The sequence below is a fragment of the Clinocottus analis genome, unplaced genomic scaffold (assembly GCF_023055335.1).
Source record: "Clinocottus analis isolate CAN_PGR_092001 unplaced genomic scaffold, fCliAna1.0.p SCAF_10, whole genome shotgun sequence".
Lineage (NCBI taxonomy): Eukaryota > Metazoa > Chordata > Actinopteri > Perciformes > Cottidae > Clinocottus > Clinocottus analis.
In genome coordinates this window covers 5386904-5400507 of record NW_027175821.1, presented here as the reverse complement: position 1 = coordinate 5400507, position 13604 = coordinate 5386904, and the positions used below count along the sequence as shown (strand labels likewise).

At 45.4% G+C, this 13604-nt stretch overlaps 1 protein-coding gene across 1 annotated transcript in view; it reads left to right on the top strand.

Moving 5' to 3' along the window:
- The window catches only part of gria1a (glutamate receptor, ionotropic, AMPA 1a), a 68277-nt gene that overhangs the window by 24341 nt on the left and 30332 nt on the right, over positions 1 to 13604 (top strand). The window contains 7 exon segments of the mRNA XM_068584034.1: positions 2295 to 2348; positions 4381 to 4539; positions 5041 to 5208; positions 6187 to 6291; positions 6881 to 6991; positions 11457 to 11663; positions 12752 to 13197. Of these exon segments, the coding sequence (XP_068440135.1) occupies positions 2295 to 2348; positions 4381 to 4539; positions 5041 to 5208; positions 6187 to 6291; positions 6881 to 6991; positions 11457 to 11663; positions 12752 to 13197 (1250 nt within the window).

Genomic DNA, 13604 nt, shown 5'->3' with positions numbered 1-13604 from the left:
TTATACTGTATATACAAGAAGGTAAAATTATAACAAACGGCACAGCATTTAAATGACATATTTCTACCGCTTCCTATACACACTGCAATTACGTAATCATAAAAATGACAATAATAGCCATGTATTCGGTAAATAAACGCCATAACGTACAGTTCTCTGGACGCACAGACACCGGAATGTAAACATGGGATCCACCGTCAATCTGCGTGGCACATCCAACATAAATAAAATAAAATACGAAACGCGCTGTTCCCACGCGTGAAAGCCCACTCGGCTGAGTCTGCGTCAGCGCCCCCTAGTGGCGGGGGGGGGCTCCTCAAACTACCCGTCCTGTTATGCCCTTCAAAACACATCCAGTACACAGATTCTCCCCTGCGATAATGCCACTGACAGATTCCCGCGGGCGACTTCTCACATGAACTGAATGTTGTTGTATTCTCCTCGGGGAACATCGGTCGTGACAGAAGAGCCACCGCGAAAATGTTTCCCGGAGACGAAAAAGTGACCCGTCCTCTTGGGGTTGAACTGTGACTGACTCTTATTCTATAATATATTATTAATTATATGATTAAAAAAAAAGCTACTCGCATCCAAACCCTTTCCAGTTTGACGGTCGACCGTGGCAGTAATGTGTGTCCCCCCCCAGTGTCTAGTCTAATGGTGTCAGCGCTGGTGTCTCTCTCTCTCTCTCTCTCTCTCTCCTCCTTCCCTTCCGTTTTTCCTCGCCTGGGACTCGGCCGCAGGGCCCGCCTTGTGCCGGGGTCACTATTAATAACAAATGCCACCTTCTGTCATGACCTACAGCATCATTAGACACACATAACACACAAAAACAAATGAGTGCACTTCCCCCAAAGTAATCGCGAGGGGAAATTCTCACTGAGAGGGAGAGGAGTGAAAAATGTGTGAGGTCACGCGTGGTGCCTGTGCAGAGACGGTGGAATGAGCCTCTTATCCGCTGGCCTAAGGCTATTAATTGGATGGTGCATGGCTTTGAATAAGTGCTGCCCACTCGGCCTTATTTCATGTGAAAGCCCAGTATGCTGGGACGACACACACACACGCACGCACACAGTTGTTGTACAGCAGGCCCTTTTATTTTTTTTCAGCAGTTGTTTTCAGTGCCACCAGCCGAGACGCTAATTTATAGATTTTTTTTGTTTTGTTTTGGTCTTATCTCGACACCACATCTACAGTCAAGCGTCGGTCACACTGGTGTCCCGACGGGCTTATTTCTTTTATAAATACATCAGATCCGGCGCTACTCTACACACCTCTCGAGGTGCTCTTCAAGCTGCCCCCGACCCCCTCGGTGCTCGGCTGACCCGCGACGAGAGAGCGGCGTAGGCGTGGTGGGAGAGGGGGGGGGGGGCGTGTGCGCGGTTCAGCACTTGATGATATTATTGTGAGCTCACGATGGAGTTGTAGGATGCTCGAATATTGTAAGTTATTTAAATATTAGATCAAAGATCAAATAAGAGCTCTCAGGGGAACACTATTGAAAACAGATGGAGGAGGAGGAGGAGGAGGAGGAGGATAAAGGAAGGAGATAATGTGCAGTATGCAGTATTATATTTACAAATTGTTGACTTATTTTACCACACGTTAAAGCCTACAGGACCTGAAGTATGATGTGTAATGCACTGTTTACTTTTAAGAATGGAATATTCAATTACATTTAAATTTGCTTTCCTTTTTTTTCATTTCATTGTTTATTTTGTTATAATAACTATAATTTCTTGCTTTCCTAATGGTCGGATCGGTGGTTCCAGGGTGTGATTTGCATTTATTTGTAGCGGCAAATCCTCATTTTCAATGAATTTGATTAACTCAGTTGCGTTTGTTTTCATAGGAATAGTATCAGTGGTGGGTTTGTGTGTGATGGACAATGTGTTTTCGTGGGAGCGGGTGTCTGGCCAAAGGCACCAAAGTTTGAATTAAGAGCGAAGAGGACGAACTAAAATGTGATGAGAGAGAGGAGAGAGCATTTTCTCATTCGTAGCTGTCTTCATTTTCCTTTTTCTATATGGAGTCTTTTGGTAGATTGAAGTTTTAATCATGTATTAGAGCTGCTCTTTGTTCAGCCACTCCTCTATTACTTTATTCGATGTATAGTGTTGAGTCGATTTGCTCTGATATGTGAATCTATTCTCTGTCTGTCCTCACAAGGTCAGGTACCGTGCACTCTAGCAGGGATGCTGCCGAGACACTGTTCAAACCACACACACACACACACCAAGCCAACTGTCTGTTTTTCTTTTAATTTATATATCTCCTCTGACCTTCTCTTGCAGATCGTGGAACAAGGCAAGAATGCAAAGAGCTACCACTACATCCTGGCTAACCTGGTAAGACATCGTCATTATGCCTCTGCTTTTTGTTTGATCTATTTTCCACATACTTGTCGGCATGCTTTCAAGCCTCGACGACTTTATTTGCGTCGCTATTAAAAATGTGGCTTTTAACAGGATTCCAGGCTTTCAGCGCTTTATTGCCAGTTTAATAGACTTGCATGGGCCAAATGATTTAGCCTAAAACTGCCTGTTTTATCATTTTTGTTTTGATGTCTTGCATGTTCTCGATCCCATTTCCCCCCTCGGCTACTTCATGTATTCCTTCACTGGATCGTCAAACCAGCGGCTGCACGGTACAGCACAAGTGTGCCGTGACAGTCAGAAATCTTTGCAGACGCACAGTGATGGAAAATGTCAGGCAGCGAATGTATGCAAGCTCACATCCATTGCCTCTCTCTGTCTGCTGCCATTTTCACCGTGCAAATGGTGTGCAGACCCCTTCAGCCGCCGCCAGACTCGCTAACTGCAACCAAATGAAGAGAAAATTGACATCAACCGAAGCTGTAATATGATAATATGCATTAATATGCAGCTGCTGGCTTGAACAATTTCTCCGTGCTGCCGTTTTAGATTGGCTCAATCTCTCTTGTCTCGCCAGTTTGCCAGATTTAATTTTGAATGATACGGCTCAGACGGTAATAACAGATGATACACAAAGTGGCTGCAGTCTTTTATAAGAGGCCCATTAAAAGGTTTGCGCAAAAACTACTCTTTCTGTGTCCTAGCACCATTTCATATCGTTCCTTATTTACTGATAGAGAAAAGAACCGAGGGTTTCAGTGGTTAGAATGTAAAAATATGTCAGAAATACCAAGCGCCATGTCCTGTGCTGGCAAAGGCTAGTTTCTATAGTAACCTCTTCAGCTCACTGCGCCACATTAGCTCACGCATGGAGCAGAAAAAAAAGACACTAGTCTGTCTGCTCAGCTGAGAAATATGGACACTCGGAAACACACACACACACACACACACACACACACAGGTACTTTAGGTAGACTGAAATGAGACAAGTTTGAGCTCCACAAAACTGTCTTTGCTGCGTGGATGTGACGACAAACGGCACAAGCGAAAGCTCCAGATAGACGCGCGGCCAAGAGGAGCTTCAAATGACATGAATCAAATAGCCTCAGAGCAGAGAAGAAAGAAAAAAGAATAGAAAGGTACGTGTAGCCAGGTCGAGCAGGAGAGGCACCAGAGAGACACCCTTTTTCTTTTCATCAGTCTAAACTTTGCTCTTAAATCTGAGACAAATTGTCTCCACTCCCACCCGGTCCCACTCATCTGCCTCCTCTTCTCCCGGCGCTGACAGGCGGCCCGCTCAGAGACCGGATCTGCCTCTCCGCCTTTCTCCCGCGATGAAAAACAGCCTTCTAACATAATAGTCAGGGGAGAAAATGCATGTCGGAGATACCATTACAGTAAATCACTTCTTTCTCCATTGTGCTCTGCCCGAGGCATCTCCTGCTTTGTTCCCAGTGGCCTGGAGAGTGTACGGTTTTGATGCCTCTATTGTTACCGGTAGCCTATGAGGACTCGGCCTATCACAGATTAGCTCTGGACCGGCCGCAGATGTGAAATTAGTTTTTTTTCTTCTCACGTCTTGCTTTTCTGAAACAGGCGGGGATGATTCAGGGATGGATGGTTATCCTCAATTGGGTAACCTCTCTAAGTGCCGATAAAGAAAAGGGTTGCCACGCTTTCTAAGCAAGTGACAGGAATAAATAGAGACACAGCATCTGACAACTCGTTCAAAGCTGCTGCTCATTGCTGGTGCGCTCGCCGCCGTCAAAATTATGCGCGAGAATACGCAAATGATGCGCAAAAACAGATTCAATTATTGTGAACCTGTGTCAAACGTTGTATTTGGCGTGTCTGTACGGTTCAATGTTCAATGACAGGCGTTTGTTTCATTACACTCCACTGAGGAATCGGCTCATCATGCATTGTGCACATGTATGAAATAGTAATTCTCTTGCTCACCTTCATTTCTCAGTCCAGCTCTCTTCCTGTCCACTTCCTGTCTCAGGGCTTCCTGGACATCGACCTGACAGACCTGAGGAAGGGCGGAGCAAACATCACCGGCTTCCAGCTCGTCAACAACTCTGAGCCCGGCGTCAGCCGCGTCGTCCAGCAGTGGATGGAGTTCGACAACAAAGACTCCAAAGTGCCCAAGAGTGGACTCAAAGTACTGCTTTGCTCTCTGATCCCTCCTCCTTTTGTTTTCCTTCCTTTCGTTGAAGAGGTCGAAAAGGCACGCTAAGATGCTAAGCTGTCAGATTTGAAGTCACGGCCAAGAAGGTTGTTATTGCCCCTGTCAGTTTGTTTGTTAGTGACTTGTCAGCATCATATTGCAACAAGCTATGACATGATTTATATTAGATTTGCTTGACAGATAACACATGATGCTATCAGAGGTAGGTGACTCAGATCTGGGAGTTCTGCTATGAAATGATTATTGATTTTTAACCATAACAACCGGCTGAGATAGAAGAGTGATGCCAAATCTAAACAGCTTCTTTTTTTTTTTTTTTACAAGGCCAAGAAATAAGCCTTAAATTAAAGTAATATAAATGATTTTGGTGTGAATGCAAAGTATATTTAATGCTTCCTTGCCTTGCACAAGACTGTTATGGTTGTTGTTGTTTTTTAATCGCTATGTTTGCTTCTGTTTGCTCTCTCCTTGCAGTACACTGGCGCGCTAACATACGACGGGGTGAAAGTCATGTACACGGCCTTTCAGAATTTAAGGAAGCAGAGGATAGACATCTCTCGAAGGGGCAACGCTGGAGAGTGTCTTGCCAACCCACCAGCTCCCTGGGGGCAGGGCATAGACATCCAGAGAGCCCTGCAGCAGGTCTGCGTGCATACATAGGGACATGCTAATGTGTGCACATACAGACACACACACACACACAGACACAGACAAGTGCAAATTCTTGACTGGCACATTGGCTAACGGCTCCTGAGTTGGGGCTGGCTGAACAAATTAGGTCTCATTCTGTCGTGTAAAGTTCACATTAAGGCGTAGGAGAGCTCTGCAGTATCAAATGTGACATCATGGCTGGTAAACAAAACCTGCGGGCAATAACACTCAGCCATGATCATCATGGAATATGACAGCAGCAATTGAGTTTAGAAATGTAATATTTGGCACTGGAAATAGAAATGTTGGGCTGCCCTTGAGACTTCACATCGTCTCACGGAGACGCACGTGCATGCGACGGCATGTATTTCGAGGAACCGACATTGTTTTATCACTGAACATTTCAAATTACAGTTTCAAAAAGTCAGCAGTTTCCAATTAATAACACGATGACAAATGTTATTTATGTACTCTCAAACAGCATTTACAGGAAATATGGAGGTGTTACAGATGCACTTTTTTGTGTGTGAGGGCGTAGATGTGATTGCGTGCGAGTTTGTGAGTGTGCGCGCAGCCCCGGGGCGCTGTCTGCAGAGTGACTGTGCAGCGGCCTGCTCAGTGTCAATCTCGCCATCTGCCTGCGCCTGGACTGGAGATTGAGGCTGTGTTCGCTCAATTAACTCTGTCACACAGCCAAGACAAACACACTGCACTGTACACACACACACACACACACACACATCACCGTCTGTCATTCACCTCCGCAGGGAGGATTGTGGACTTTCACAAATGAATACTATACAAATGGGCCGCGAGCCGCGATGAACATGCGTCGCGTGTAGGCGTGTCGCGCTAATGCCCGACCAGAAGCGGACTGGATGAAACATCATGCTTCACCTCAGCCATTATTTATTTACCCATCTGCCGAGCCTGAGAATTACTCATTCGCTCTCCGTGACTCCATCACAGGTCCGTATAGACGGATTGACGGGTCACATCCAGTTCAACGAGAAAGGTCGCAGAACCAACTACACCGTCAGCGTCATGGAACTGGCCCCATCCGGACCAAAGAAGGTAAGCCTGTATGTAGCCTCAGGACGCCTGTGGTTCATTTTAGGCTATGTGGTTCATTTTAGGCCATATTTGTAAGAATTACACCTCAAGAAAGCAAGCAATTTTGGAGTAAAACAGTTCTTCACTGACTGAAATAAAGACATATTTATCAAGCGGCTTATTCCTTGAATAAGTGAAGAGTAACATATTAGAATAATCCCATTGTAATCCCATGTATGCTTTGAGTAGAAAGAAGACAATCAGAAACAAGTTTTGTAACCTTTTGAAAAATCCTTGACATTTCACTCAGTAATGCTTTGTGCAAAATCTTGCGTAGTTCAAATTGTTTTTTAAAAAAAAAATGAAGAAATCCTGAATATCTCCAGCAGCAATTAACATGTGGAATCAGCAACAATGTGATCCACTGCAAATAGTTCAGTGACGCCTCATCTTGCACATTATTCACAATGACACAGTGTTCTCCTAAACATGTCTCCGAAAGCGTGCGCTAACCTCCGTTTCAAGTGTCGCGAGACATTCGATAAATTACTTTGATTCACTCAAATCCAAAATGTCACTTTAAGCGTTTGTGACATTCTCCTCGTCCTAGGTTGGCTACTGGAACGAAGATGAGAAGTATGTGCCAACTGCCAGCTTCGTGAGGGGCATCAACGAGACGTACGGCCTGCAGAACAGGACTTACATAGTCACCACGATCTTGGTGAGTAAAATAGAGAGGAATGACAGATTTCAGGGGGCGGAGACGCGGGAGAGGCAGAGTAACATTTTTCATTTTCTTTTATGATAGAGTTCCTAAAAGTTCAGGACCCTGACAGAATTCAGCAGACATTTGTGATTGTATCTCCCTTCCGTCCCGTGCCAACGTCTCTCTGTCTGACTCGCGCCTGCTCAGAATTGCAATCGCTTCACTGCGAGGACGCCGGCTCGCTGCCTCGCGGAGTTCCCCTGTGCGTGTTCGCGATACGTTCAAAAGAGAGTACAGGTACAACACAAGCTCGCGCTAAATGGGCACAAAGTGTGCATTCAGCATTGAATGGTACTTAGGACATATATACAGTAGCAAATAGCACAGGAGAAGCCTCATTTCTATGCTTTTCATTCCTTCAACAAGATCTGGCCGTGTTGCGTTCAGTGTCCCGGCCGACATTACCGAGACGGAGGTCTTGTGAATGAGGTCGTGTCTGAGAGTGGGGCCCCGGCGATTCAATCTGACCAGCTCTCCTCATGACATTTTCTGAAAGGAAAGCTACATAGCTGGCAATACCTGGCTCATATACAGTGGGGGATAATACAGATCTGAGTGTATCTTCCCAGGTACAGGATGTTCTCTGGGTCTGCATCATGTTGAACATTTTATCTCAGAGAATACTCCATGTCTGTGGAGGCCTGGGGCCCAGCACTGATTCTTTTTGTACTCCTGGTTTTATTTTATTTTTTTCAAGTGGAAATGTCTTTTATCTCTGGAAACACTGCCACCATGTTGTGTGTTTTTTTTTTTTTGCTGGGCTTGAAGCAGATGTAGCTATTCCATGCATAGATGAAATGTGTGAGAGAAAAAAAAACAACAACAAAGAAATACTGGTTGATATTTTGAAATTCTGCAACAGCCTTCAGGTCTAGCAGGGCAATGTGTGTGCAATGTCTGTTCTCCACTGTGAGGGTTAATGGGGTAAAGGATTTCAACTGTGTGCTTCCCTGAAGAGAAATGCACTGCTCAACAGATAAAAGCTCGAGCAAGGTGATGGAGCTGAGAAACGATGTAAGAATAATAGAGGGGTAAAAAAAAACTCGAAAACACTCCAATCTGTGCAATCTTTTTATAGAGGCAAGCTTTCAGTCAGACCCATTTCGGCATCAGCGGGAAACAGCTGAACACAACAATATACAGTGACATTACCAATGTGGATCATCCGTTTAATGCTGCCTTCATGGCATACGGACTTTGTAAATATGAGCACCCGATTGGGGGGGGAAACACAGCCGCTTCTTCCTTATGTTTAACAAATGGGAAGTTTCTGGCGACAACGGTCTCTGGGGAAAGAATTGATCGACTGTCAATTGCAAAAAAAAATAGCCGTAATTGTCAGGGGATGCAGGAGGTAGGACCCGAACGCCGTAGAACAGTCGAATAAAGAATATTTATTTCCCAAAAAGAATAGATTCCGGCGGGACGGCACAAAAAAAAAAAATGCAGCAACTGGACAGCGACAGGACCACAAAGGCACACAAACAACATTACACAGGAGACAAATGGGGTTTAACTACAAGAGGAGGTAACGAGCAACAGGTGCAAACAATGAGGGCAGCACAGCTGCAGGGAATCAACAATCAGGAACCAGGTAGACAGACTATCCCAGACAATCAGCAGGGCAGGAAGTGCAGAGACACAGGGGACACAAGACTACAAAATAAAACAGAACTCAAATCATGACAGTGATAGTGTGTGTATAAACCACAGCATTAAACACTATTGCAATCAATTGAGCAAGTAATACAGGAGCTACATGGTCGACACAGTTATCAGTCTCTCTACTCCCAGACTTCTGCCACTGCTTGCAGAATCTCATCTCGATATCTCTGCGTTGAGATTGCCTCCGATGAAGCGCCTTCGGTGTGCCGGAAGCTCAAACCAAGAGCAGATTTGGAACATTTCTCATGGGCGCAACCCACATGCTCCGCTGTGCTGCTCATCCCACCAATGCATGTTCCTTACAAATGAGGCACAATTTGAAAGGGAAATAAACAGGCTTTCCAACGGTGTAACATTTATGAACCAGGAGCAATGTTAGTAACAGAGAAATAATCAACCAATGGCAAATTTACAAACTTGTTCTTCGATGTTTAGCTTAAAGTAATAGATAAATGGTTCGAAACATAGATATGGATGAATGATTGAACTAACCTCTGCCACACACGTCAGTATTCCATTTCCAGTATAACCTAAATATTGATAGCTCAAGTGTATGTTTATTGTAACAATAGGACTCAAATTAATACAACAACAGGTTGAGAGCTGATGTGGAGCATTGGGTACATGATGCAAATCTTAACATGTAGTCTATTGGCATCTAATTTTAAAAAAAAATGTTTTAAAAAAAACATGAACATTCATTTAATTTCAAAGGCTGCAGTCTCCCAAGAGGACGGACCTAAAATAAGTCTCGCTGACATAATCTCCTATCAGTGTCCCCTTTTCTTGGAAGATAAATTGGTCCTCTGTCTTGGAACCGAAGAGAAGAGATAAGGTGTGAACGGTTATTGGGCAGCAGGCGAGCTTTTGCATCGTTTAACTTTTTCGCTCGCTGATTCGCTGCTTGAGGGAGTCTGTTGTTTTTGCCAATGTGAAGGTAACACGTCGCTGTGCTTTCCCACATCCCGACTGTCCCGGGCTGTGAACACAGACCGGGCCGGGGTTAACGGGAGATCTGGAGGAGTGAAGCGGAGCAGGTTTAATGGAGGACTGCAGTTTGGTGTCTTCGCGATCGTGGCTTTACACTAAAAACCAGGCAGTGACAAGTCCTGTTTTGCATGCTAGACGTTGGCCGTTAATGGCATACTGGCTGTGTGCAGCGTTTAGAATAAATATAGTTATCTTAAAAGGCTTTCAGAAAGAAATGGTATCACGAAAGAGCAAATAATGTAATGTGGAAAATTCCTTCGAGGTCTGTTTAAATTAGTCTCAGAGGAATGAAATGAGTTGATTTTAACAATTTTGCCAATGGCAGAACCACCCAAACATACTGATTCTCATGCATGTTTTTACTTGTTTGCATTCAAACACATTTGTGTGTTTGAAAAGCATTCTGTTGCCTGTCTGCATTATATTTAACGCGGCGGAGTGACAGCCGATCTCAGAGGAAGTGTTCGAGGTCAATGAGAGTTGTGGACCTTCTGTGTGCCGCGTCATGCCTCAATGTGCGCGCGTGTGCCTGCGCGTGTGTGTGTGTTGGGTGCAGGGAGTGGGATTGCATGCATACTCAAATGTGTGTGGGTGTGTATCCGACTACGTCTGTGACCGCAAGTGAAAGTTGCATACCGCGTCGATGCGCTGCACGCCAGACCTTTCTCACTGCCGTGGTTGCTGTTTCTTCGCCAGCCGGCCGGCCGGGGGGGCTTCCGTGTGCAACAATGATTACCTCCACTTCAGCCATAAAAGGCAGGAGAACCCAGATAACTGTAACACAACGAGGAAAGCCCCCCAGCCCCGCCCTTCCCTAAGCCCGCCCCCCCCTCATCTCTAGACCCTGATGAAATATGATGGCAGGATTTGCTCCGCTCAGCACAGCCTCGGCTAAAAGCAGGCACGCGTAACAACTTGAGGGAATTGAGGCCCTCCGACTGCTGGCGGAGGGCTCGCAGCTCGAGTTGACTGGTGTTCTGTAGGAAATGCATTTTCCTTAAAGTGAAGTGGGGCCCCAGGTGTCTTGTCAGCTGTAACTTCTCAAGACACCCAATCAGTGAGATATGTGCTAATGTTGGAGTGATATAGAACAAGAAGAGCAGCCTGGCCCTGGAGCAGAGGGCAGCAATGTCTGCTCCACCATCTACATGACACACACACACACACACACACGCAGACACACACACACACACACACACAGACACAGACTGCTGTCTTCCCAGCCTTTTATAACCATGTCCTATCCCTGCGCTTCCTCATGACCTGCTTCACGTTAGCGACACTCCTTTCAATGCTGGCCTAATTATCATACTTTGGCACCTTTTATAGTTGAATTACACATCATACCTTTAAGGAACAAAGGCAAAATAATACCTGGTAATTTCATATAATTATCTGTTCTTTCGAACCTGTCACAGAGAGCTCTTCTTTTTCCAAAGCATCAGTTATGAGCAAAGGAGAAAAAGAGAACGATAAGTAATGCACTGAAGCATAAAACACATCCATAATACCGCTTCTCAAATGATTAAATAGTAATATAAAACTTTACTAGATGCTAAAGCTTTATTATCATCCGTAATGCTGTTGTCTCTGACTTAATTAGCTTAAAAAACAGCTGTAAAAGCTATGGCTGGTCACAATAGCCTGTGTCAAGAGATGACACACATCAGGGCACATTTAAGCAGCAAAAGGACTACCTGTCTGTTCTTTTTTGGCGTATTTGAATTGAGGTTGATGATTGTCTGGTCGCCCCTGCATCCAACAGGAGTCACCATATGTGATGCTGAAGAAGAACCACGACCAGCTTCTCGGAAATGACAAGTACGAGGGCTACATCGTCGAGCTGGCCGCCGAGATAGCCAAACATGTGAGCTACCAGTACAAGCTGAAGGTCGTTTCGGACGGCAAATACGGAGCCAGAGATCCGGAGACCAAGATGTGGAACGGCATGGTGGGAGAACTGGTGTACGGGGTGAGAAAACGCACATTCATACACTGATTCATACGCATACACGTTCATACGCAAGGTGCAACCTACCCATTAGGATCCAAACTCATTCTCTCTCTCTCACAGACACAGACACACACACACACACACACACACATCCGCACACTTTGGAAGCAATTTGTGGTTTAGTGTCTTTCCTCCACTAGAACATGCCGACTCAATCAGACTGGGATCGGACCGCTAATCTTCCAATTAGTGGACAATCAGCTCTACCTGAGTTACAGCAGGCGGCTAACAATCGCCATTAAAAGCTATAAAATGGACATAGACTACGACGACATGCCAACTTAACATGCCAACACCAACAAATCAATGTGAAAATTCATTCTAATTTTATTTTTACTCGTCTGCCGCGATCTTTTTTGCATTATCTAAAGACAGAAAATGTCCGACTTTGCCACCCAGTCTAAGCACCAAAAAAAACAAAAAACAATGATCCATCTGGTGTTTCAGTCTTTATCCACAAATTCATAATGCAACATGCTTTATCGGCCAGCGGTGTCATGGATAATTCAGGTTCTGGTTGTTTGAAGTCCCTCAATAAATGGAGGTGCTGGTGGAGTTCAGTATAAAACCTAGTGAAGTTCAAAATACAAAGATGAAACAAAAGAGAGAGAGAAATAAAGTAGGCCTACATCATGAGGATGTGATAAATATATTTCATCGATAATGGTATGCTAATGGTATGAAATTAATGTATAGCTTTCAAGGCAAAAATACTACATTGCAGATGAATATAAGGTTAGAAAATAACACATTCAATGTTACATCCGGTATAAACAGAGAGAGAGAGATAATAACGTCACTATACACCTCTAGTGGCATGCTAGTATTTGTTAATTAACTCTATACTATATATAGCTCAGGCCTGCTGAATGTTGCCATTCCTAAAGCAATGCTACTAGCTAGAAAATACTACAAAGAATACTATTTGTCGTGGCACAACAGGTGTTTTGAGGAAGACACTCCTGTGCTTTTACCGTTCACAAACACCTATTGTCAGCCATAGAAGACGAACAACCGCCTGCCTCTGTCTACCTTCTCCCCACCAGAAAGCCGATGTGGCCGTGGCTCCTCTGACCATCACCCTCGTTCGCGAAGAAGTGATCGACTTCTCCAAGCCCTTCATGTCCCTGGGTATCTCCATCATGATCAAGAAACCCACGAAATCCAAACCCGGCGTGTTTTCCTTCCTGGACCCGCTGGCTTACGAGATCTGGATGTGCATCGTGTTCGCCTACATCGGCGTCAGCGTGGTGCTGTTCCTCGTCAGCCGCTTCAGCCCGTACGAGTGGCACGCCGAGGACTACGAGGAGGGCGGCGAGCCGCAGACTCCCACCCAAGCCTCGGCCTCCAATGGGGTGCAACAGGGCCAGACGCCGACGCAGCAGAACATCAACCAGCAGAATCTTGAGCAGACCAATGAGTTCGGCATTTTCAACTCCCTTTGGTTCTCGCTGGGGGCCTTCATGCAGCAGGGCTGCGATATCTCACCACGGTAAGCAACTCAGGGGCCGCAAGTGTCGATGTGTTGCTTCGGGTCCCCGCAAAGAGACACTAAGCTCCACCCACGTACAGTATCTTTCTTTCTGCCACGCCTACGCTCCGACGTGCTCCGCTGCTTCGTGTTCAACTCCGTCGGGCTTTGTTTATTGAGACTTTGTTCTTTTGCCAGTCACTTGCCGCACGGAGCGCCGATAAAAGCGCGATGGAGAGCAGCAGCAGAGGGGGTTTACGGCGTGGTCACGTGATGTTTTCGCTCTCCTCGTCCCAGATCCCTCCCTGTGAACGTGCCGCGAACTTCGAGGACGATGCAAACTTGCTGCGGGTAGCTTCCTTTAATGTTTTTTTTTTTTTTTAAAACGCCAGTCCGTCAGTCAGGGCTCGGCTGCGTATCTATCGATC